The sequence below is a fragment of the Aplidium turbinatum genome, chromosome 9 (assembly GCF_918807975.1).
Source record: "Aplidium turbinatum chromosome 9, kaAplTurb1.1, whole genome shotgun sequence".
Taxonomy (NCBI): domain Eukaryota; kingdom Metazoa; phylum Chordata; class Ascidiacea; order Aplousobranchia; family Polyclinidae; genus Aplidium; species Aplidium turbinatum.
Genome location: NC_137480.1, coordinates 1,650,292 through 1,677,123, shown reverse-complemented (window position 1 = coordinate 1,677,123; position 26,832 = coordinate 1,650,292). Strand labels below are relative to the sequence as shown.

The following is a 26,832-nucleotide window of genomic DNA, read 5'->3' as shown; positions in this document are numbered from 1 at the left end:
GTGCCAGCAGTAAATCACAAGAGAGCCAATATGCTCTAACCTAAATTTAGAAGAAAGCATATTGATCGGTGCGCTTACGACATTCAAATTACCAGACTTTCGCGGCACACTTGCAAGCCTCTCGCACACACCAGTGTGCCGCGCACACAGTTTGGGAACCCTTGATCTAAGGCAGACATGTGCAACCGCGTCCCGTCATGTTCTTTCAGTATAATGTGACCAAGTATACTCTCATTGTTTCAAGCCTTGGCGGTAGAATCAGATTGAGGGAGTAATGAATCGTACTTTGTGAATAGCTGAGCGCACTCTTTAATGTACATGGCGCATGCGCACATCAACCAGGGCCGGATTTAGCTGATGGGGGGCCCGGGGCACTTTTAAATCGGGGGGCCCCCGTGCAAAACAATTTTTCGCTCCTACGGCGCGAAAAATCATCTCTACGTCTACAGTAGCATCAGTCCAGTACTACACAGCATTTTGCAGAAACTTTAAAGGCCAAAAGGAAAAAAATAACATAAAATCACATTTTTTTCCACATAGGGGGGCCCTTCAAAAGTCGGGGGGCCCGGGGAAACTGCCCCCTCTGCCCCCCTAAATCCGGGCCTGACATCAACGCAAGCATATGCGTCGGTTTTTACTGAAGTAAGCTAATTCCAAAAGAGGGAGAATTTCCCACTAAACCTGAAAGCTACTTTTAAAGTTGCCGATGTTTAACCTAAGTGTTGATAATGCACTATTTGTGGACACTGTTTGTGTTTCTATAGTGAGTAGTCAGATAGTGCTGACGCCAGGAAGATCGTTCCTTAAAAGTGCATATCCTTGGTGACAGTTAGTTTAATTGTTTTCCTTCGACAAAGGTAAGGATTAAATTGACTGATAAAAGCAGCGGTTGAGAACTATGAGGCATGAGTTAGTGGTGCGATACTGATGAGCCCTACCCAGTTGCGCGAAAAACAGAGCCCAGCCTCATGGGCGAAACAAGGTCTATCGCTGTCAATTCTTGCTGCACTCGACTGCCGAGAGGCAGACCAATAATTGTTTAGGGTATGAATATGTGGTGTCAATGTCTGTACAAGTTGTTGCTGATTATAGTTCAGTACATGGATGCTGTGCATGGAAAGATGTTTGTCTGCAAAGGGTAGAGCAGTATATTAAATTTCACAATGACTTGAAAAACAAGTAAACTTTACCTGGTATTTTTTGTATAAAAATGGTATTCAATTTTCTAAGTAAAATTGAGGCAAAATTGTGTTGATTTCTGAAGGTGTTTACCTTTTCCAAGAGCACACACGATAAACAAACTTGCCTGCTTTTCTCCACACTTAGAGCTGAAAGTCAGGTACGGAAGCTACAAATAGGCTATCTGTTGAAGTCTTTTGCATGAAACTGTTAAGGTTTGTTCCATCAACTTACTAAATTCGAGGTAAAGATTGTTGGTCTGCCAAGAGGTGCCGTGCCACACAATGTTTTTCTTTTCTGAACGGTGCCGTAAGCCTAAAAAGGTTGGGAACCACTGGTGTAACCGACTCAGGTCTGATGTAATGAGCACGCGTCACAGGGAAGCAACTATTGTTACTGGAAGCACCAACCTTTTTCGCGCGATCTTGCCTCTGCCTTCCATCAGCTCATCCAGGATCCCGAACATTCCTGCCACACAATGATCGATGATAAGTTGCAAACTAATCACGAGAACAAATTAGACAAAAGATTCGTCGTTTATGACGTCAACTTGATGCACAAGTCTCGAAGCAGCCAGCGATGAACAATGTTGAATTGTTGATGATTATCCACCACAACCCGAGCTCACCGTCTGCTGGGCAGGTAACTTCCTTGTCTTCCATGGACTCTTCTGATGTGTTTGTAGCGCCTCCACTGACAGCATAGTCATCAATACTCTCAACACAAGGTGGCGCAACAAATACTTCATCAGTTGCTGCAAAATATAATGGGATTGAAACTCTTGTGCGGCACATGTTGTGCGGCACATGTTGTCCATCGATACAAAACTAACGCAACAATCGTTCAGTTCATCCAAATAGTTAGAAACCCGACAATCAGGACATGTAGTTACGATAAGGTCTAAGAACTGCACAAAGCACCAGTTCCAACGAAATCACATGATATATATCATGTGATTTCGTATATTTCAAGTTTACTATATAGTAAACTTGAAACCTAAATACAATTTTGGTAAAGAGGTGACTTTCTTCAACCATAAACAGATGAAACCAAGTAACTACACGGCATTTAACATAATATATTAAACTGAACATAAACTATCTACGAACGTTTTCGGCCATACCACACCATTCGTGTTTGCCTCGCGAAATTAACCGCCATGTGATGTGCCTTTCTCCTCTGCTTTGCCGTTTCATTCTTATGCATTTCGTTTTCAATTTAGTGTGAAATCAGTTATTTATTTCAATGTAGATGTAAAATCAGTTATTTTTTCGTTACTTGAAAAGGGCCGAAAACGTTCGTAGATAGTTTATGTTCAGTTTAATATATTATGTTAAATGCCGTGTGGTTGCTTGGTTTCATCTGTTTATGGTTGAAACTTAAATGCCAACGACTACAGGGTCATCAATAATTAATTAATTAACGTTACAACTTCAAACAACTGTATTTAACATCAATATTTAGCGTTACAATGTTAATAAATTGAATATTTCTCGATATTATACTTTTAGGCCTAAATTCAGGGGTCCCACTCAAGGTTTTCCTATTTTTTTATGATTTTATGCCAAAAAAGCCAACATTTTTATGATTTTTTATGATATTTTTGGGCTATTTTATGATTTTTTTATGATTTTTCATTAAAATTTTATGCTTTTTTTATGATTTTACATCAGAGCTCGATGTTTTGTTATATTTAATTTTTTAAAGTTTTTCTTATTAGCCTACATTTTAAGCATAAGAAGCGATTACGGAAAAAACAGTCAATGCAAGTCATCACGTCAAAGCAAACATACAGCTTTTGTGTAGAAGTAGAAAACATAATATAGGCCTAGGCCTTACTCGACTAGTGGCCAAAGTGACCCTTTGGAAAACTATAGCGGCCATTCACAGTATAAGTTAGAGCAGCCCCTTCACAACACTGAATTGGAAAATGATAGGATGTAAACAAAATTTTCAGACATTTTCAATCGGATGAAACTGTACCATAAAATTCAAATAATCAGCCAGAATCGAAATATAATTAAGTACAAAAAACCTAAAAAAATCAAGTAAATCAAACAACCACAGTGAATCAAGAAAATGCAAACAAGTGAGAGAGAGAGAGATACTGATTGCAAGTCAGCACAATTTAGGCTACTTCACACTCACAGCAAGGCAGTTGAAACATTTCACGAACAAAATAGAAATGAAAGAAATAAGACTGAAAATGGCAAGTTTGTTCAATTTCAAAGTCACCTTAAGTTGTTGAGACAAAGTTAATTGGTAAAGAATTCACTTTTACGATCTTTTCTTTTTAATTTCAGTTTGGAGCCTAGCAAGTAATTTCTCACATTTTCTTTTGCAATCACGGCCGATGTCAATTCTTGCTTCAGCTGCTTGAAGAACTTTCCGGTCCAACGCTTTGTTTGACAATGCCTCCTGAAGCTTTGCATGCCCATCTCCAATAATTTCATCAGCAGCTTTAATGCTTTCTTCAGTTCTTCGAATTTCATCTTCAATTGTTTCGATTCTCTTTTGTTTTTCTGCCATATTGTTGGCTTCAACAGTAGCCTGAGCACTTTCTTTCTCTTTTCTCAATGTTTCTTTCAGAGCTCTTTGCTGCTCAAGGTCAGCTACATACTTTGCACGAGCACCCTTCACTTCTGAGACTAGTGTTTTGTTAATGGGAAAGTTTACCTCGTCATCATACCGATTTAGTTCATCTTTCACCATTCTCAGTGCAACAATTGTGTTTTCTTTAAGAGTACAACCATGTGAATCAATCAAAAGTTTATTAATGGAGAAACCTCTTTCAGGACTGGCATTACCGTGACTTAATGTTAGAACACACTTTGCCAGACTAAACAGTTGCGCATATTTTTTTTATCCCAGCATCATCTAACAGGCCTCCAATTTTTGTCCAATAATAATCAATTCTCTTGTAGGAAGACACTTTTGGTAGGGGTGTTAAACCACATTTGATTAGCGTTTGAGTCCAGTAAGAAGATTGAGAATTGGTGTTATTGCTACTTTCAAGATCAGTCTTCTTGTAAAACTCATCTGGAATGTCCTCAGATTGATACCGTAACAACTGCAGTCTTACCTTATCACAAAGCTCTTCTCTTGAAACAGATACATCAATTGCAAAAGCATTTGCAAGGCACTTTTCAAGGCAATTGGAGACTGTCCAAGTTAGATTGGCGATAGAAGTTGTAGCTCCAACATCATTTCTTTTTTCTGGGTGCAAAAATTGTGCCTGCTTGATAACAGATGAATGTAATGGCAAATGATGTAAAAGATAACTTGTAGCAACCACAAAAAAGTTTATACACTCAGATTTAAATTTCTTCTTGTCAGCTTCAGTAAGGACTGCAACATCACTAAGTAAAACTTTTGCTCGTGTTCCAGCATCAATCAAGTTCAACGGCTTCTGAAGTTCTTTGTTTGAGACATCAAGCAAAAGATTTTCTGACTCTGTGGATGATATGCTCTTTTTTTGATGAATTTACTAAGCAAAGCCGTGATCAGATAGCACATTGCTGAGTAAAGAATGTGAATCAGTGGCTCTTCACATTGGAATAGGACTAAAAACCGGTCAAAGTCACCAGAAGCAAACGATACAAATGAAATACAAGCTTCAGTCAATGGATCCTTTAATGCTTCTGAAATCCTTTTGTATCTCTGGGTGGATGCAATGTTTGACTTCAATTTTTTTTGCTTAGGCAAAAACTGCAGGAAGTAATGTTTTAGATTTGGCCATTGCTCAACAATTCTGACAGCAACATATTTCATGGAGAGCCATCGAGTCTGAACATGTTGCATGGCATATTGAGCTGTAACTTTAGTTACCTCTTCCAATGATACATAATCTTCACGACGTGCACTTGAAAGTTTGAAAAAGAAATGCACTTCATGGAAACACCCATCCACATCAAATGAAAGCTTTAATATTCCTTTACGAAAAGCTGTATGAACAGGATGCAGGGAACAATAAATAATTCAAAATAATTCTCACACATTGCAAGTATCTTTGCTTCAAGAACGCCATGATAGCACATTTTGCTGGCCTTGTTTTGTTTGAGTTCAACCGCTCACGTCAGAAGTTACAGTTTCTTCTTCGCACAACTGGATATGCTTTTTCGTCCGAGATAAACAATTGCTGGCGGACATTAGCATATTTTTAATATTGATTCAATGTCTACCAGCGCTGAATGTTCATTCGCTGACTGAGTTTTTGTCATAAAAATGAAGTTAGGAGTTTTTTTCCATCGACCTATACTCGAGTATATAGTATACGTTACGCTCCTTATCTAATTCCAGCTCCACAGGCAACGCTGGACTTGATTACGCAACCACATGTTATCCTAAATCAGCGCATTCCACAGACGGCCATCACAATCGGTATTTTATGCTGTCATTATGGTTGGAACTTCACAACTATTACACATCACACTATTACAAAATTTTTGATTTTTACATGCTCAGTTCTCTATCAACTAAATTTTATGATTTTTTATGATTGTGTCTAAATTTTATGCTATTTTATGATTTTTTCTAAATCAAGCCAAATTTTATGATTTTTTATGATTTTATGCCGAGTGGGAGTCCAGTAAATTTTATGGGACATGAACGAAAATTTGAATAAAAGAATAGCTATTGTAGAGCTCTTCAAATCGGCAAGTCAAGGAGTGATACTTGCAAGGACTCAAAAATTAACAGAATGTTGGTCTGGAGAACTCTCAAAAGGCACAAAGAAACTGAAAGTGTCAAAAATCGACCGGGTCAAGTCGCCCTCGAAGCGCCAAAACTTCAAAATTTATAAAAGCAACCAAAGAAAAGGTGCGACGAAACCCCAAGGGATCCATTCAAAAACTGGCAAAGGAGGCGAAAGTGGGCCATGCAACTATGTTCACAGTTCTCAAGAAGGATTTGAAGATGAGCCCATTCAAACACATGAAGAAACAGTTGCTAAATGCCAATACCATTGAGAAATGTCTCTCCAGAGCCAGAATTTTGCTCTCACGCTTTGAAGGAGGAGGCACGAATCAGGAAGGAGTCCATTAATTTTTGTGGACCAAAGAGTGAAATTGAACCAAGAAAACTACCGAAATGATATTCTTGAGGGTTCATTGTTGCCTTGGGCAGAGAAACACTTCAGAAAATGTAATTGGTCATTCCAACAAGATTCTGTCCCTTCATTTGGAGCTGTGAGAAATCAAAACTGGTTTTCAGGCGATGTGCCGTTCTTCATTTCCAAGAAAGAATGACTTCCTTTATCCCCAGACCTGAACCCCCTAGACTTCGGCATCCGGCCTTACGTGGAGAACAAGGTTACGACTAAACACCACAAAAGTTTGGAAGCGCTGAAGGCTAATCTGAAAAAAGAATGAACTAAAATACCTCTAAGAGTTATTCATGACTCTTGCAGGTCCTTTTCGAAGCGTCTCCGACTTGTTATCGACGCAAATGGCGGACACATAGAGTAAAACCTGTTTTTCCTAAATATTTATTTATTTGACAATATACAATATATGTTTATTACTCAAAAGTTATCTACCATTTGTTAAATACAGTTGTTTGAAGTTGTAACGTTAATTATTGATGACCGTGTAATCGTGTATACTGTTAGCGTCTTTATGACATTATCTCTTTCATCATCATCATCATCATAATCCATCGTCGGTTTGTTCCCCACTAGTGGGGGTGGCCGATTGTTTCCGCGCAGCAATTGTTTTAATCCCTTTTCTCCATTTCACCCTGTCCCTTGCATCTTCCTCCTTCAGTCCGACTTTTTTAAATTCATCCTTCACTTGTTGTTTCCACGTTCTTCTTGGACGACCGCGTTTCCTCTTCCCATCCACCTTTAGATCTAGTGCCTTTCTAAGAAAACTTCCTTCCTCCCTCCTTATCACATGTCCATACCATCTTACTCCATTTGCCCTTGCCAGTTGGTCTATGGTCTCTCTCATCTCTAGCATATCCAACAATTCTTCAGTCCTTTTTTCCCTTCTCGTTTTCACCCCACACATTGCTCTCACCATTGACCTTTCCGTTCTTCTCAGGATTGCCAGTTCACTCTCTCTCAATATCCATGTCTCGCTACCATATAGCATTGCAGGCCGCACACAGCTCCGATATACTTTCCCTTTCATCCTTAGTGAGAATTTTCTGCCATACAACATTTCCCCACATTCCCTGAACTTTGCCCAGCCCAATCTTGCCCTTGTTGTCACCGCTGCTTCACATCCACCACTTCCATTTATCCGATCACCCAGATAACAGAAGTCTGTCACTGTTTCGATGCCATGGCAGAACTCATCATCATGGCCTTCCACTTCATTCCTTCCTTTACTGCATTTCCCACAAACAAAACACTTCGCCAATCTTGTTGCGGCTCTCTTGACATTAGCACATCTTGCATGTACCCACTTTCCACATTCCTTGCATTGCATTGAATTTCTCATCACTCTCTTGCCACATATTCCACAGGGATCTACTTTGCTCTCAACAACTGTTCCTTCTGCTCCACTCACCATCACTTTTGTTTTTTCAAGATTCACCTTCATACCCTTAGTTTCAAATGCTTCTTTCCATTTCTCAAACTTTCTCTCCAGTCCCTCCATACTATTACTTGTCAAGACCAGGTCGTCTGCATACAAAATTTCACTCAATAAGCCCTCCCTCACTCCTTCAGTTACAACGTCAACCACAATAGCAAATATCAGAGGTGACAAAACTGATCCTTGGTGTACACCAACCTTCACAAAAAACTCGTTTGAATAATTTGATCCAACTCTCACTTTTGTTCTTGCATCCTCATACATAGACATCACAGCTCTCACTATTACCTCCGGTATACCTCTTTTCCTCATTGCCCACTCCATCACTTTCCTTGGTACTCTGTCAAATGCCTTTTCTAAGTCGACGAAACACATATATAGTTTTCTCTGCTTCTCTCGGTATTCCTCCTGCATTCTTCTCAATATAAACAGAGCATCCACTGTACCTTTTCCTGGCATAAATCCAAACTGCATATCATTTAATTTCACCAATCTTCTCAACCTCTTTTCTAGTATTCGCTCCACAATTTTCATTCCATGCTCTAGTAGTTTTACACCTCTATATGCACTGCAACTTCTCACATCCCCTTTTCTCTTGAACAATGGAACAAGAGTACTATGCTTCCACTCCTCCGGCATTCCCTCTCCATCTAATACCCTTTGGCTAAGTTGTAGCATTACTTCAATTCCCAACTCTCCACTTGCTTTTATCATCTCTACGATCACTTCTGATGGACCGGCTGCTTTATGCAGTTTCATTTGCCCCATTGCCTCCACCACTTCATCACGAGTAACCTTTCCCACTGGACCCTCCACCAGATCAACCTCTGTCATATGATCCCATACATTCTCCTTATTCATAACATTTTCCATATGTTCCTTCCACACTTCTCCTCTGCTTTCCGGGCTGAAATGCAACTTCCCATCTCCACTCCTTATACATCTTCCCCCTACAATATCATTCCCATCCTTTTTCATTTGCTTTATGAGTCTGAATACTTTGTTTTGGCTTTCCCCCATTTTATTAAGTTCCTCCTCAGCACCATTCTTCATAGCTCTTGCAACAACCCTCTTTGCCTTCTTTTTCATACTCTTATACTTCTTTTTATTCTCTTCTGACCCATTTTTGCGCCACTGCTTGTATGCATCTCTTTTCTGTGAAATCGCATGCTTCACCTCTTCATCCCACCACCATGTGTCTCCACGACCCCTCCTCACTTTCTTTTTCCCACATACTTCATCACATGCTGCTAGGACACCTTTCTGAAATGAAGCCCACAAGTCCTGCGCACTCATGTTTACCAGCTCTTTTGCTCTTTTCACAAACTTAATTCTCGTTTCTTTTTCCTCCAGTTTCCACACATTTCTCACAAAAACTCGTTCTTTCTTCACAATTTTCTTCACTTTTTTCATATTTAAGTCTCCTACTACTAGTCTATGCTGCAACTCCCACGGAATTACTTTCACATTCTTCAAGTACTTTCTCTGTTCCTGCCCAACCACAATAAAATCAATTTCCGACTCATGTCCTCCTGAGCTGTAAGTCACCTTCCTTTTCTCTTTCTTTTTAAACCATGTGTTGGCAATACAAAGTTTCCTTTCATCACAAAATTCAAGTAGCATTCTTCCTTCCATGTTTCTCTCCCCAAAACCATACCCTCCATGAATACCCTCGAACCCATTTGCTTGTTTTCCAACATGTCCATTAAAATCTCCTAATCCAAACACCAACTCTTTTGAACTCCGTAAATCCCATTCCTCTGCCAAAACATCATAAAAACTTTCCTTTTCTAAGTAATCCCTACCACTTTGAGGTGCATATGCACAGATTAGCCTCACTACCTCCTCTTCAAAAGCAAGTACCATTGTCATCACTCTGTCACTCCTTCTTCTAACTTCTATTACTTTCTCACACAATTCCTCTTTTACCAAGAAACCAACACCACCGATTCCTGTGTTATTTCCTGACCACCATAACTTATATCTCCTCCCATTGACACCTAAAAACCGCGCTGACTGTCCCCTCCATCTTACTTCCTCTAGGCAACATATATCCACCCTTCTTTTTCTTAGTTCTTCACATATTTCAGTTCCTTTACCACACAAACTTCCCACATTCCAGCATCCGATTCTAACACCATAATCTTTTTTCAATGTTTTTTTGTTTTCTCGGAACCCAGAGATTCTTCGCACCCCTTGCCCATCTAAGGGCTGCTGGGGACTAGGGGCCATTTTTAGCTTTTGCTGCATTTAAATAATATTTTGGAGCAAAGATTTTCCAGCCGGATGCCCTTCCTGACGCTAACCACAGTTATTGGCGGTGGGCCTAGCCTTTACTTAAAAAAGTATTTCCTGCAAGGCAGCAGGATTTCTAACAAGTTTTAGCCAACCAGTCGAGGTTGTTGCCCATGAGGTGGGACGTGGACCCACTTGTTAGTTTGGTGTGTGATCAAGACCAGTGTTCCCCGAGACCCATAGTGTAACAATCCATGGCGACTGCCCAGGGTTCAAAGGTGCTACTTGTACCTCACACCTACCTCATTTCTTTGTGTTTGTTATTGATGTTATCTACATCTTCTCTGCGCCGTTAGTGTTGTTATTGCTATACCAAAAAAGATCGGAAACTCAATCGACCTCGATACCTCAGTTTCAATAAGAAAACACAAAATTAAACCAGGATTGGCTGAGACCTGTTGGCTCGTGGGCAAAGACATACCCGTGTGTCTATTTATTCGTTATGCGACAAAAGAAAGTTTCGCATTTATAGTGATTACAAGGAAACAATGACATAGAGGAGAGGACAACGTGCGACCCTCCACTGTTTGTGTGGCACTTCTTTCGGTTACCCTCTTCAAGGGCTCGTGGATGTTCATTATGTTGGCGTTTCTAGTTTGAACGCACTGGAACTGACCATTTTCAGCCTAAGGGCTTCCTTTACTAAAAGAATGTTTGGGGCCCCACTACGAGATACAGTAGCGTCAGAAGTAATCCACTCAAAGAGGAAAAATGGTTAATTCGGACGATACAAGTTAATGCATCTTGGCAAAGAAAACAGTTAATGCGCATTTGCCCTTGCTTGTTTGAATTATTGGATATGATCAAATCAAGTCGACGTTTGACAGGCGACCACATGGAACGTTGCCCAGTATCAGTGGTGAGACTGGTTTGGGTCTTAAATTTTGTTGCAGTTGAAAAGCTGGACTCACATAAAAAGCAAGAGAAATATGGTGGCGTACTCTGACAATCAAAGGTATTCCTTCCGGGTATACATTCAAAATGAAGATAATTTGTAAGTTCTACAAGCAGAGCTTTCGTAGTTAGTAGGCCTAGTATCTTTTTCGTCCCGGACGCGTTGACGACGAAAAATAAAATGATTGATGATTGAGCTACATCCTCTGCTGCAGAATATCAGCAAAGGGGTTCAGCATCTAAAGTTTATTAGAACGTGGATACTGGATATGGTTGTCAGTATCCCTTCATCAACATATTGAGCTGTTTCTACCTTCGCTTGACTTGCGGCAAAACGCAAACATTAAGACGTGTTTGAAACCGAAATAAGAAGTCAAACAATTTGACAGGGTTGCAATAAACAGCTGCAAGTAATCATTCGTACGAATCAGCAAAACATCTTCAATGCAGGGCAGAAAAAGTCGAAAAAAAGACAAAAAAATTGTTTGTACAAGTGGTCTTAGACTATACTGTTGTATCCTGAAATCAAAGCTAAAGTTGAAATTAAAATTATCTCCCAGCCACGTAAGCATTGTGACGTAAACAAACGAACAACGTGGCATCATACACGTATGCTGTCTGTACTTCTCGCGTGTCAGTCAAAGAACCTCACGTTGCTGCGAGGTTTGGTGTTCAACTCTGAGCAATTCCTTACCTTGGAGTGACGTGGCCAGTCGATATGCTTCATTGAGCCGATTGCGATATGCTTCGGTGCTTCTGCATTCCACTTCTCGATGCTGATTCGCCGGGGAAGCAGAGAAGTGGCCAATCATATCCGAGGCAAATATAGAAGTGGGTGCGAGAGGTACACTGAGGAACGAAAAGTGAACCGATGAGAAGAACTGTGCAAGGCTTAAGATCTACTGTACATTAAAATCCTTTCTTCAAAAATGTTAAAATAAAAAGTGTCGTTTCAGCGTCAGACTCCAACCTGCGGCCTGGATCAGGCGGGAAGAGAATGGGTGTGGTGCTGGGGGACGAGGGATCATTTGTTGTCTGTGATGACTTCACATTTTGCTGGGTAATTGATGGGCTGAAACAAGCAATCAAAACTATGACAAAACACTTGCGGTGGTTTTGACAAGAAGATTAGATAAGGCGTGGTCGAACTTTCAGAACCTGTCACACCACCCGGGCCGCCAGTAACAAAAGTACAACCACAACACCAACCTGCCATCTGTGCTCGTCTCCAGTTCATCGATGGCCTTCACTAGCCCGGCGGCCGCCTGGATAACACAATTATTATTATAGGACAGTCCTGGAGCGAAATCTGTTCATAGTCAGGCCACCTGTCCAGAACACTTAAGAATTTATCACATCGCAAAATTCTAACAATAAATGTTTTAAACTAAGGAATGATCGAATGATTTAAACTTGAAATGAATTTTTTGCCGTATACAAACCATATTGTTAGTGTAAGTGAGCTAATTTATAAAACAAAGAACCAAAAAGTTTATCAACAAATATGAAATTGCCGCGTCATCTCCACCTGATACAACGCAGGCCATTCACATCATGTCATACACAGGATGCAGCTGTGGCATTGTTGAGCATTGCCCATGCGAACATACTCATCTACCCAATCTCGTCCCCCCCAATAACTTCGTTGCTTTTGCAACGATGAAATGAAAAAAATTAGCACTTTCAGGATATGCGCATGAGCAACATACCTCCTAGTGAACGGAATAATTGACAATCACACTTCAACAACAACCGGACTTGGCCGTCAAGTAAATATATTTTTCAGTTCGAGAATAAGTATTGATAATACAGTAGCAATGAAGCAGCTGATGACGGGAACCTTGAAGCCGGCATCCATATTCCTAGCCATGATGTCAATGCTGTCCAACTGCGCATCCATCTGCTTCATTGCCGATGTCCATCTATGCCGCATCACCTCACCTACGTCATGCACCTGAATGACATGAAGAATAACGTCATCCAGGACACAGAGTGATGGTTACAATGGGGATTGTCTGAAGATCAGAATGACGAAGCTTCATGTCTAGTGGCATTGACTTGTTTCTAGCACTAGTTGCAACGTTCGTCTGATGAAAGTGAATGTAAAAGCAACAACAAACAAGATGATTTATTGCTTCACTGACGTTTTGCGCACCATGACAATGCGCATCCTCAGAGCGAATAACATCCAAAATAAAATTTACAAAGTTATATAGGCTACAGTGCGGTTGAAGGCAAGAAAAAATGAAACACACATTATTTTAAAGGATGGTCAAAGATGTGTGAGCGGTTACTTTCCACGTTAAATTACGTAAAAACTTCTAATATTAAACATAAATTCGAAGCAGTGGAAACCAACAAAAATTCGAGACGAAATTAAATTACAATAACGTTTCCAACTGTGTTCAAAACGTTTCCAACTGTGTTCTGTTTTGAACACAGTTGGAAACGTTTTGAACACACTTGAAAACGTTATTGTAATTTAATTTCGTCTCGAATTTCTGTTGGTCTCCACTGCTTCGAATTTATTTTTTCTTGCCTTCAACTGCACTGTAGCCTATATAACTTTGTAAATTTTATTTTGTATGTTATTCGCTCTGAGGATGCGCATTGTCATGGTGCGCGAAACGTCAGTGAAACAATAAATCAACCTGTTTGCCGTTGCTTTTATTTTCACTTTTCTCAGATGAACGTTGCAACGAGTGGTAGAAACGATAATTGTCCTGATGAACACCCAAACTTTTCAGTATTTGGCATTAATCCGACCGAGGGCCGATCCAAGATCGATACAATGATTGCAAGATAAAAACCAGTCACCACTGGAAGGCGATATACTTTCGGATATGACGTAAATCACCTGGGTGGCCTCTTGTATGTGCTCGGTGATGATTGGTTGACTGAGGTTAGGAATGTGGTCATGTGGGTGACACGTTGACCGATAATGAACTTCCGCAACGCTCATCTGCAAGTGAACGTAACTATGGAATAACTGATTGATGCAAAGCATTGTCGGGCGTCGGCTGCATAGCCGAGTAGTGAGAGCCCTAGAACGACGTTCGAAAGGGTGCCGGTTCGACACCGCTCCAGAGCATGCAGCTGTGTCTTTAGCAGGGCACTTAAAGGCATGCTTGAAGGTGGACACAAAGATTGGCTTCCTTGCCTTCCCGTCCACTTAATTTAAATCTTCAACCACCAGATGTAAGCCTGGATACGACAAACAAAAACAAAGTGCAAGCATACGTCTTTGATAACGTTTGATCTGCATCGTTCGTTAGGAAATGTAACAACAAATTCAAAACAAAAGAAGAACGTTTTCCAAGGAACTCACCGGTTTTGAAGGGAATCCCCTGGCAACAGTCTCCATAGCAACATCGTCCACATGCAGAAAGCCGTTCCTGTTGTCATCAGTCGCCACTTCAATCGTCTCCTTCCTGAGTAAGAGGAGGAATAAATGTTTGGACTATCGTCACAGCCATAGAACAACATCATGTATTGAGGTATGAGGTCACCTGATTCGGTCAAACACATCCGGGGGAGGGTTCAGGGGTTTTGTGGAAAGTTTGTTTCTAAAATCTTCATCTGACGATTCGTGCTCCTCCTCTTCCTGCTGTACCTGGACGTCAGCATCCACCATGCGCGGTTTGGTTTGAGTCTGCATGGAGAAAGATATCGAACAACTTCTGACGACACAGCTTCAAGAGAAAATTGTTTCGTACAATACCTGCTTTCCAATGGCAGCGAGGAGATGCACGCTGGCCTGTGTCCGCTCGGGGGCGTTATCAAGCATTTGTTTCACTTCATTGTTGACGTCATTCTGTTTTAAGTATCCGTCGAAAGACAATCCTGAACAATGAAGCAAGGGAATTTCAGTAGTAGCTCTTTAGTAGTACAAGATCTTTAGTAAAGCAGCTACTTAAATTTTTTGTGTCCGTATCCCCTAATCGGCAATAATTTTCCCGTTATTTCCATCTGCAATGACTTGTACAATGTACAACTCAATGAAAATATACAACAAGACGACGTAATTTCCATTCCACCGCGTATGCGAATATTCAGGGCGCATGGATTTATAGCGGGTGTCGCTGTTGGGACTTCCACTGCTCTTGTCCATCAATGAATATTCCGAAACGAGGTTTTTCAAATATTTATTGCATCCAACCAATTCCTGGCACTGGCTGTAATGCTTGACTTTGTGCAGGTTAGGAAAGTCAAGACTGCGGCAATGCGGCATATCGACCTTTGCTGCCAGGTTAACAATGGCGTATATTGATAGTGGAAACCACATAAGCATCTTTCTTTTAAAAATTGACATTTCCATATTGCCTAGGTCACTACTTTAGCTACCTTATCTGTACGGGTGAAAAGTGATGAAAGAGTGGTGAAAGGTAAAAAGTACGGTGTCCGACAGAAACAAGTTTGTCACGCTGGACAATACCTGGCTTGCTTGTCGGGTCCTTGTTTTCCTTCTCGTCAGTTGGAGGTTGAGAGACAGGAAGATTGCTGGAAGTTGTGGCAACAACGGGAGGTGGCTTGGAAAGAGAGGGAGGTTGTCTGATGACTAAAGGCTGTTGGACGATCTGGGAGGGCTGCAGGGTTAGCATTACAGGAGGTTTCACAGACATAGCTGGCGGTTTCTGAAATGAATATATCAAAAATTTAACGAAATGATCACCGACAGCTACCGGACATGTTGCCACCGATGAACAAAGACACCAGAGCGAGAAGCAGCTCACCTTTATCGAGATGAATTGTCTTTTTCTCTGTTGGTAAGCGATGATTTCTCTCGGGTCGATCAGGCCAGCATTAACAGGCCTATGCTGATGGCACTCAACGCATTGTGGAGGAAATATGGGGCCCTGTCTTTTGGGAGGTGATGAATTGAGTTGCCTCACGTGCATGGGGGTGGAAGGCTGAGGGCGAGACACAAGAATGGGAAAAGCGGTTTTTAAATTTTTGGAAGAAGGTTCTCTGTGAAAACTGGACGCCGGGACAGTTGGGGGCTTCGACTTTGAAGGGAAGACGTTTTCTTTGCGTGATGTTGGTGTGTTCTTCCGAGGAGTGGAAGCGGAGAATAAGAGCTTTGGGGATGTCTCCAGGTTGTCTACACCAGACTTAGCCACTCGAGAGGCAAGCCAACTCTGCTTGGAGTCGGGTGTTTGAATCAAATTGACATTTTTAGATTCCTGTGACTTTGTGATCCCAGGAATGTGGAATAGTGGAATGCCGAATCGTGCACTTCTCACTGGCACGACTTGGGAATCTTGTGGTTGAGGACTCAGGGGTGGTCGCAATGGTTTTTCAATTGAACGATTTTGGACTGGAGGGGGTTGTTCAGTGGAAGTGGAGGGTTGATCATTTTGATTTGAAGGCTGATTAGATTGATTACGTAATAAAGAGAGCACATCCACGACGCCACCTTGCGGCCCATTCATTGTCTGACCGAGAAGGATCTGACTCAATAGCGACACCTGTTGAGCAAGTAGTACATTATGGATTTCAGAGCGAACAGCATCAGCAATATTATCCACTGGAGGGCGCTTTGGTTCGGGGCGGAGGGGCCGCCGTGCACTTCCGCCATCCGCACATTCACTGCAGTTCTCATCTGCAAAACAAAGAACAGTACTTGGATTGCGAGGAACATTTCAAACAAAACATGATGGCAAGAACCAACTGCGTTCACCGATGCAAACGAACGAAATGGCGATGGTAGGGTTTGTGATGTTATGTGCGATGGTCACTCTCCTTGCTTGAAAACAAAAGTTTACGTTCGCTAGTGGACAGCTGACTCGATGACGTTATCCTCTGCGTCATGTCGGTCATAGAATTCAATTGCTATGACAACAATAGAGACGCATTCAACATTATAGTACTAATTTGTGTTTATAATACAATTTGGGTAGAGAGGTAACTCTTTTAAACCATAAACAGACATAACTCAGCAACAACACTACATTTAACATTATAAAAACAAAAAACAAAAAGCGAACGTTTTCGGCTAGTCATATAGCCCTTTTCAAGCCTATAAGAAAATACATTATTAAAAGAAATGCTAAAGAATCATATAGTATCACAGCAAAATATGGTCAAAGCTAAAACATTTGAGAAACTGCCTCGCTCACACAAAATGATAACTGAAAATTACACAGCACAACGGGTCAAGTATTTCAGAGGTAAAATTAATTGATTGTTCAGACAAGGACTCAGGCAGAGGACTTAGGACTTAGCTTTGACCATATTTTGCTGTGATACTATATGATTCTTTAGCATTTCTTTTAATAATGTATTTTCTTATAGGCTTGAAAAGGGCTATATGACTAGCCGAAAACGTTCGCTTTTTGTTTTTTGTTTTTATAATGTTAAATGTAGTGTTGTTGCTGAGTTATGTCTGTTTATAATTTGTGTTTATTTTTCGATGCAGTCGTTTTATTGCAAATTATGTTACGAGGGGACATTATAGCGCCAAGACGACCTGTTCTTTCAAAGGATGTTATATAATTCATTAGATTTGTTGTCAGTCATTAGTGTAGAAAACTTAGTTGTGGGTATAATGAACCTGGTGGCCATTTACCTTCGTCTTGTAAAGCATCGAGCTGCAACGTAGCATCAACTGCAAAATAAACAAAAAGTAATTGCAGAGTTGTGCAAACCATATTAAGTTGTTCGCTTCAAAGACGATATTGAGTTTAAACACAATCACAAAATTATATTGGAAGCTAAAGATCAGACCATTGGTTTGTTCTTGGCTTTGACTTTTTGAAAGCTCTTCTTGCGTCTTTTTACTTTCCTCTGGCAACTCCTCCTTCGGTATTTGTTGCTGCTCTTCGGTCTGTTTTGCCTCCTTTGCTTCTTCTTCATCTGCATTTCCTGTAAGTTAAATGATCATGACAGATTGGAATTATCTTCATGGACATCCACCAACAACCTTCTATGAACAAACCTCGTGGCGTTTCGTGAACCGCATGATCGTGATCGGCATCGGGATGATCGGGATTAGCATCATCTTCACCATGATGACCGTGATTAGCATGATCTTCACCATGATGACCGTGATTAGCATCATCATCATGAATCGTATGCGATTGTTCGGTTGACATTAAATGATCAGAGACAACCTTTGCAAAAGCTTCTTGAGACCCTCGGAAAGCTTTCTGAAATACAAACGGAATTATTGAATAAGTGCGTGTTGACGCAGACGTATGATGTTCAACTGCAACAATCACACACCGGTACATCGTTGCCCTCCATCGCTGGCGCTGCATCTGTTCCACTGGATGACGTCACACACTTCTCAGTAAATGCAACATACTTTCCAAAGCGCACTTCAGCAACAAACAGGCTTTGTAGAAGATTTTTTCTTGATATCTGCAGACAAAACGATGGTTTCTTTGGGCAGGAACGCACAGGAGAGTCGTTTTGTGTCCAGAATTCCAACCAGGTCATAAAGGGAAACAGGCGACGCAAGCGCTTTTGCATCGAGATTGGTGCATCGCTGACTTCAAAGTTAAAGTCATACTGGATCCACTTGGTGGCGTTCTCCCCATAATCAACTTTGCGATTCAACAGAGGCTGGCTCAAGTACATCTTGAGAGCGCTGCCATGAGGATACAGCTCGTCTCTTGATACTTTCTTGGAGAAAGTAACATCATTGCAACTATTCACTTTGTGTAATGGAACGTGGTTGTTGAAATCTGATTTTGAATTAAATCGTTGCTGTTGCGAATACGCATTAGCCCTAGCAAGTTCCTTTACCGCCACCTTGTGCCTGTTACTGACCAGCAAGACGTCATGAACTCGTGCAAGCGAATCTGCTCTCCCGGACACCAGGTCAAACAATCTGGAGATGAACACGTGGAACTGGTGGCCACTTTCAAAAGGCATAGGGAAGCTTAGTGAGGTTAAAGAAGGCTGCTCGGCATCCGATGTATTACAAAACAAATAAGTTCCAGACGTGCTCTTTTGGAGCATTTGAGCGCATTGACGTTGATAATAAACCGACATCGGTCGCATCATTTCGTGCTGTTTACTTTCTTCACCACTCAACGGTTTAGAGAATTTTCCTGGTCCAGGGGTTCGTCCCAACCTTTGTTCCATCCTCTCTAGCCGTGGACGGACTTTGGAGCTGATATTTTCATGATCGCAAAAGTGAAATGCCAATGTCGATGCAAGCTGCTTATCAACCTTTCTATTAAAACATAAACACAAAACCAAGGACTGAAGTTGCTCCTCACAATTCAAGAACTTGGCGAAGGGTTTCATGTGATGACACCATCCCAGAGAGTCATCTATCGATTCCTCTCGAAGAGACAGCTCCTCTCGTCGCTGTTGGTACCTCCGAACTGCAATGGTCAGTTCTTCCCGAACATGCAGCATCCACAAAAGTGCGCACAGCTCACGAAAAATGGCGACAATGGATGGATCCTGTTTGATGATCAACGAATCTTCGTCGGTATCTTGATGTTGTGATGCGGACTCTGAGGAAGGTCGATCGGATCTCTCTTGCCTCAGCTTTCTGGTGTACCAAAGGAGCAGAGATGGTGTGAGCCCAGCAGACGCAAACACAACCAACAAAGTTCTTATAGAAGCAGATATCTTGTGACGTAAAATAACTTTAGCAAGATTATCTGAAAATAGAGAAACAGAGAATTAGATTTGATCGTTGTACTGTATTTTTTTTATATTTGATGATTAACGTTCGCAGCTGCGCCTCTACATGGCAGCGCTTACATTGCCTAAGTCACAAGCTTTAACGTTCGCGTTTTGTCGCTTCTACCTGTTTCTCGACCTTTGCTCTGTACGTTTTTGTTTTATGTACGTTTCGCATCCAAATAAAAATAAAATGACCATCCATGCTATGTAGACGTGTATTGTTTTTGCTTTGATGGTCAGAAATAAAATACAATTGAACTGAAGTGCTTGCTTTGTAAAACGCTGAGGAAAGTGCATTTTCTTTCAACACAGTGTTTTGCAGACAGAGATAGCTGCAGTGTTTGGTGAATTCTCCTTGCTTGGATGTCGATAACGTCAAGATCTCCAGAAATGTTGAATTTTTATCATCAGACTGAAGCGCATCAAGGAGGACTTCGATTTGTAAACTTTAAGTGCACAGAAGTCGCTGCAGGAACGGACGGTTTTAAATAGGCATTGTAAAGTCGCTTTGAATATACATAGCCCACCGATAATGAACCAGGTCAGGAAGATTGAAAAATTTGATAAAGCACTTACCGCCCTGTGCTGGAGATGGCTGGGGAAGGTAGAGCGGTGGAGAAGGGAGATGTACGTCATCATCAACAAGCAGTGAAAGCTGACAACAAAATCCCTTCAATTGCAGCAACATCCTGGTGCTGACCCATGCTGCTGTCTGATGTCCGCTCATTACTCCCACAGTAAATAGGTCCACAAATGAAGACGATACCAACTCAGGATGAAATTCGAACAAAGCATCTTCCTCCGCCTCGCTAGAGTTGCAACTCCGCAACAACAAGCGAGGTAACAGGGTTTCAACTTGAGTTTTTATCAATTCAAACACCTGGTTTTGTTCCAGGAATGCAAAAGCTCGCACTTTACTGGCAACCGCAGCTATCGCTATGGCAACCCTCCACGCCCCCACACCAACAGCCAATTGGATGGCTTCATGCATCTTTCCACAACGCAGTAGCATGATGACGCAATGGTTAGGCGACCAGGGAAGTTGTAAGGAACTGCGGCAAACACAAAACGATAAAATTCCTTTATTTTAAAATTTTCAGGTTTTCACAAATCTTTACAGGGTTCATTACAAACATAAATTAACACAAAATGTTTGTACTCTATTTCGCTGATAGCATTACGTAACTCCCCAAGACTTTGAAGTCGAATATTTCGCTGCTTTGAATGCGTAAGTGGACCAGCCATGTAAATGCATGGGTATTGGCCTTCCGACAAGCAAAGAAACAGCTCGTCCCAGCTCACATACCTGAGCGCGAGAGTGATCTGGAGCCGATCCAAGGTGATGACCCGTTCTGACATGGGGAAAGTAAAACTGATGGGCTGGTCAGTGAAGTATGACATCATAATGGAACAAAGGAGCTCGATTGCTTTCCAATTGTTATCTAGAAAAATGGGAAACACCACGATTCGGTCAACAAGCTTAAACCATTTCCGGACGTCAGCTATCGAGCACGCCATCAACGACTTTCGTGGCGGTTTTCTCATGTATCGAGGCTTGTCCTGGTGATGGACGATTTGAATTTAATGACGGAGAAGGCGAAGAAGCAAACTGTCAAACTACCAAGTGACCTTTTAAGGCGCAGCTACGTGCCGTTGGTGGGGATCGAACCAGCATCGAGCAGACTCACTATACTCACGCAGCCAACAAGGAATTTTTCCACGTTGTTTTACGCCATATGCTAGAGGACAATTCTAACGACTCCTGCCTGGCAAAGAAAGCCCGAACACACGAGAAAGTGAATGGATTGCATACCGTTCCACTTGCTTGCGTTGTTCAGGTGGTCGTTGAGCACCAGAGTGGCCAGCCCAAGAGCGGAATCGATGCGATACTCCGACAGATTGGTGGCCATGCTAATTAAAGTAACCGGCAAGTGTTGCTTGTGCAAGTCCATGGATGTTGCTCTGTCCATCATGGCGCACTGCATCGCGCGGGTCATCTTCACTAAAGGGGGGTGATCCTGAAGAAAAGGTCTCATTAACCTCGCAGTGTGAGTTTCAAGCAGGGACACTGCTCGGCTGAAGGTGATGCCAGTGCTTCAGCTATTAGACGTACTCACTGATTGTTTGAATACTTTAAAACATCTCATTATGCAATATCTACTTGCAATCCGTTCTTTAGCTAAAGCAAAGTAAAACAAACCCGTTGAGAATTGCTGTGGATGAAGATGGGGTAGATATAAGAAGAGAACTTTATCCAAGCGTCCGGTAAACGGGATGGGGTAACGCCATGCACTGGACCCAAGCCATCAGACAATTCTGATATGACGTCATCCACCCTGCAACATCAAGGGACATCCCCAGCAAACGCATGAACGTGAATTGTATTTATCTCTCAAAAAGATAATTGCCGACAAATATTAGCTTGCAAAACAATGGCACCGCTTTATCAGTGGAATGCAACAATTGGTCGCATTGAGTGGCCATTTTGTAACCAAGCAACCAATGAGCTGCAACCTCGACGTCTGCACCAGTGGTCAGCGCAGCAACTGGTATGCAATCTTAGCACGATTCAGTCTACAACGAGGGTTTCTTCAAAAAGAGCCTTATCTCAGTCATGGCCACCTGGAGATGCGGCCTGATTTGTCACATTTTGCAGATTTTGATTACAGCTACTGCTAGTGCTTGACTGACATTTTCTGAGATGTTTTTACTTTTTACGGTTTCCTAATAACATAAAACTTTTTTGCTGCCTTGGGGAAGCAGTAGCTAATGAGAAAAAGTAAGTTGAAAAACGCAAAATCAGACTGTTATTAAAAATTAACAGTCTGACTAAAATCTTCGAAATCAAATTTTCTTTGTTTTTCAACATGTGAGGATGTTAAAACCTATTGTGTCATCTGGGGAAAAGAATAAAGAAAGCGTAAAAATCAAATTTTTAGAAAAATTTCATTAAACTTCCGCCCAAAGTTAGAAAAACCTGGAAATTTCTGCAAAATGTGACAAATCAGGCCGTATCTTTAGGTGGCCATGTCTCAGTTAATCAATCATACGGTGAAGTTGAATGACTCACCAGTTGGCTTGGTGATGATTGTCTTCACCTTGCAACAAGAGGCGTAAAGCAGAAGCGATGTTACCATGGAGATCCTTCATGACAACGCAACCTTCGGGAGCGCTGTTCCTCAGTTTGAGAGTCGATAACATGGTGACTTCCAGCGACTTCGCCACCAGAGTAACAATGCTTGTCGCCATTCCACTCACAATTATGATGCCACGAGAGAGAGACGCCATAATCTCTTTGAAGGAGTCGCGATAATTGCGTTTTTCTACGTCATCAACTCTCCAGGGAAGGTACAGTGATGCCTCTTGTGCCTACGATCGGACCATAATGAAAGAGATTGTTACGGCATAGCCATCTGACAGCCAACACTTTATCCGCTGCGCCATCACAACGCTAATAATAACTAGCTAGGGCAAGCAAAAATCAATAAGGTCAAATATTTCTGCCTTGTTTGAAGTTTATAAAACGTCCATAAACTAAACTTTCAAGCTGATACGACTTTCAAAGTTACCAAGTAAAAAAGTTAAATTTTATTATTGGATCATTTTTGCGTTGTTTTTCTTCTCTTTTGCTATTTTATTAAATCTACAACAGATAGTGATTTTTTGTTGCAATTCTGACGTAATAATTCGTTTGCTGCAATTTGTAAGGAAATCATCTTGTTTTGCCCACCATTGGACGATTCAATAATATGTTAGGCGTGGAAGGCCGGTATTTTGATATTGAAATTTTTTAGTTGATATTTCACCACATTTGCACAGCCTGTTGAGGAACTCTATTTGAAACAAAATGTGGCAAGAGGCAGGAACAGGCGATACCGTGCAGCAGTGGGCTATAGGGTGCATCATCTGCCCCTCATTTTTTTGTTTGGTTTTCTGCAGTGGATTAAAATGTTCCTTTTTATGATTGTTGAAGATGTGCAACTTTTCAGAAGAATTCATTAACATCTAGGGGTACCACAATTGGATTAAATTATGTCATTTTTTGTTATTTGGGGGTCATTCCATGGCTACTGGTACAGTTGTGGAACCATATGTCGTAGATTTTCATGAAATTTCATATGTAGAATGTCCGTGCAATTCTGAGAAAAGTGATACCAATTTTACCAAAATTGGCCCAGTACTTTTTGAGATATCGGCGATTGAAAATTGGCCCTTTTCGTGATCGCTCATGCGTAAAAATTAACTGCAAATTTTGTTTGACCTATTATGAAGGTGTTTCAAATGGTAACTTAAAAATTCCAATGCATATGAGTTATCCAAAGTAAGGAGATTCTGAAAAGATATATTGTTTGTTTGTTTTTATATCACTACAGGCCACCAAGTGGCTAGTTTCACACATGACTATTTGTGATCAGTCATGCATGACGAAACTTTGATCGCTTATAGCAAAAAACACTCTACTTCGATTTTTCTGCAACTTGGCTTAAATGAAAGGTTCTTGGCTTTCTAGCTTCCAAATATGAAGTGGGATATTTGAGTAGAAATGAGGTAGTTTACTGTAGTAAGTCGGTAGTAAGTGTACCATGTATTTTTTAAAGTGAAGGAAGGATGGTTAGCACAGTTTAAACAACTGACTGAGGGAAGACCGTTAAAACCAATTCCGTGACCGACAAACACAAACTGAATGGGTCTCCTGCCAAAACGCACTATTTTGGCCTTAATGTGCAAAATTTTGTCAAACCAATCTTCGTATCTGGTTGTCTCTTTATAAACTCCTGATACAACTCATTTTGTGTCACCAAAACCAATTTTTCAAAACCTCAACCACGTCAACAAGGGCTTTCCCTCAAGAGATTATTGATTCTGTGTTGAAGTTCTATGAAGATGATGAATTTAGTAGGTTACTTCCAGGTCAAAAGGAAAGAGTGTCTGAGGGCAAAAAATGCTATCAACAAAAACGATTGGTTTTGGTGATACTAAATGAGTTGTATCAGGAGTTTATAAAGAGACAACCAGATATGAAGATTGGTTTGTCAAAATTTTGCACATTAAGGCCAAAATGGTGCGTTTTGGCAGGAGACCCATTCAGCTTGTGTTTGTCTAATTCATGAGAAACCCAAGCTACTGATAGAGGCGGGAAACTTGGCAGAATCTTACAAGACTTGCTTTCTTTATTGATCTGTGATATTACCTCAAGAGAAAGCATGTTTTGCAAGTGTGACCAATGTCCATCTTTAGAAGTTTTGAGAAGCCACCTTAACTCGCTGTTTGAGGATAATGATGAAGACATCACTTTTAAACAGTGGATGACAGTTGATAGAGCAGAAATTGTTACGATGACCACGAGTGTTTCAGATTTCATAGAAACCTTGATTGATGATTTCAGATTTTCATAGAAACCTTGATTTTCATAGAAACCAAAGCACAATCAAATTATTGCAAGTCCAGAAAAGAAAATTTGCAAGAAGGTGAAGTTTTGATTGCAATGGACTTTTCAGAGAATTATTCCTTTCATGCGCAAAATGAAATCCAAGGCTTTCACTGGACACACGTCCAAGCAACTGTGCATCCAACACTTTGCTATTACAAAAACACCGACTCCGACATGGTTGAAAACTTATCCCTTTGCTTTCTATCAGACATACTGGTTCATGACGTGCAAATGGTGTATTACATTCAAATTGCAAAGTTTAAACGTCTTGTCATATTTATCTTGTCGTGCTATGGTTGGTACTGGTTTTTAGCACCGTGCCAAGTCAATGCACCAACAAACGACTTGCGCTTTATTGAAGTCTTACTCCAATACAAAGAAGACAAGCTGGTAGCAGAGGTAGCGCTCAAGTATTTCATGCTACACACATGGTACTACTTGTCTGGGGAACTTGCTCCCTTTGCCCTTTTCAGCACCAAGACACTGCCAGCTGAGAAAGCAGCAATGGCAAGAGCAATACTAAAGAAAATGAAAAGTTTCAGACAGCCATTAAAAAGATTTGGAGAAGGTTTTGGAAAACAAAGGTTGATTCCAGTGCTGCCAGCCACCAAGTTGGCTGATCTATTCAATGAAGATTCCTGGTTCCTTTTTGCAGCACTAAAGCTTGGCCATTGTACAAGTTTCATGGACGAAGATGTTCTTCAGTGAGACAGATGTCCTTCATATGCAGCTTGCTGCACAGTTGTAAGGCAGCTGAGAGTAGTGAATGATGCACTGATGCAGCTGAACGGGGCGTCAAGCTTGGATGCGACTATCTTTCATGGGCAAAGTCTGAACAGAGATTCCCAACTGTTCTGCAGACTGTTGAAGGCAGCTATCGGCAGTGTCCGAATTTACGAAAGAAGGAAATGAACAACAACGTTCAATGGATACTGCATATTTAGTTGAACAGGAAACTGTGCCTTTTCTAACTGTGTTATTTCAATTCAGAAAATACAGAATTTTGCAAATCCGACAAAACAATGTGCATTTATTGGTGTTTTGTGACCAAAACAGGGAATGTTAAAGTTTGGATAAAGTTCAACGAATATTTTTTGCAATAAAATGATCAAAAGGTGTGCAGTTTAGAGAGAAAAACCCTAAAATGAATGATTTAACGCTTTTGGACTAACGGTACATATGTGTACTACAGACACGTCATCTGAAACTACGCTTTTCGCATTTTTCGTTCGACGTCTATATGTCAAAAATTCATTCGCGATGTGGTACCCCTAGATCCAAATCATTTCGCATAAAACTTCACAGGTGTGTTTACTTTGACAAAAGGAACACTTCTGACAACTGCAGAACAAAATTTAAACGAAAAAGGGCAGATGATGCACCCTAGTGGGCTACTTGCAAGGGCGCCAGAATCGGGGGGGGGGGGGCAGGGGGGGCAATGGTGCCCTTTTAAAGTTATGTAAGCTACTGCACATTTTGTAATATAACAATTTCTGCTATTTGCTTTTGGCCTAATTATAATCTTTAATTTTTGCCTCAAAATAATATTTAGGGCACAAAATTTTGCAACACAGTACAGGCCTTAAAACTCGTTTTTTTTTCCGGCAGCCATCGTGGCCTAACGGGAGCTCCTTCTCGGCGGCCAAATCTACGTGCTTGGAGGCCAAAATACAAAATAAAAATAACGATAGCATAAGTAAATCGAATTAAACTTGCGACAATGCTAAAATGAAAACTTAGCGTTGTTGATTTGTTGAAGTCTGGACCTGGGCCAGTGGCGTAGCTATGGGGGGGGGGGGGCGGACCGCCCCAGGCTGCACGTCTGGGGGCGGCACTTTCAGACAGAAC

General features: G+C 41.2%; 1 protein-coding gene across 2 annotated transcripts in view; it reads right to left on the bottom strand.

The window, feature by feature from the left end:
• Positions 1 to 26,832, bottom strand: part of LOC145776600 (uncharacterized) — a 67,348-nt gene that overhangs the window by 5,836 nt on the left and 34,680 nt on the right. For both annotated transcript variants that reach the window (XM_082587830.1, XM_082587829.1), the window contains 21 exons: positions 22,624 to 22,922; positions 21,754 to 21,889; positions 21,367 to 21,571; positions 20,860 to 20,995; positions 20,130 to 20,605; positions 18,132 to 19,528; positions 17,845 to 18,055; positions 17,634 to 17,771; positions 17,476 to 17,514; positions 15,641 to 16,509; positions 15,343 to 15,541; positions 14,629 to 14,750; positions 14,417 to 14,559; positions 14,236 to 14,338; positions 13,765 to 13,869; positions 12,748 to 12,861; positions 12,117 to 12,172; positions 11,878 to 11,979; positions 11,602 to 11,756; positions 1,808 to 1,933; positions 1,590 to 1,647 (listed from right to left, as the gene is read on the bottom strand). In XM_082587830.1, coding sequence (XP_082443956.1) covers positions 1,590 to 1,647; positions 1,808 to 1,933; positions 11,602 to 11,756; positions 11,878 to 11,979; positions 12,117 to 12,172; positions 12,748 to 12,861; positions 13,765 to 13,869; positions 14,236 to 14,338; positions 14,417 to 14,559; positions 14,629 to 14,750; positions 15,343 to 15,541; positions 15,641 to 16,509; positions 17,476 to 17,514; positions 17,634 to 17,771; positions 17,845 to 18,055; positions 18,132 to 19,528; positions 20,130 to 20,605; positions 20,860 to 20,995; positions 21,367 to 21,571; positions 21,754 to 21,889; positions 22,624 to 22,922 — 5,189 coding nt within the window. The remainder of the gene's footprint in view (positions 1 to 1,589; positions 1,648 to 1,807; positions 1,934 to 11,601; positions 11,757 to 11,877; positions 11,980 to 12,116; positions 12,173 to 12,747; positions 12,862 to 13,764; positions 13,870 to 14,235; positions 14,339 to 14,416; positions 14,560 to 14,628; positions 14,751 to 15,342; positions 15,542 to 15,640; positions 16,510 to 17,475; positions 17,515 to 17,633; positions 17,772 to 17,844; positions 18,056 to 18,131; positions 19,529 to 20,129; positions 20,606 to 20,859; positions 20,996 to 21,366; positions 21,572 to 21,753; positions 21,890 to 22,623; positions 22,923 to 26,832) is intronic.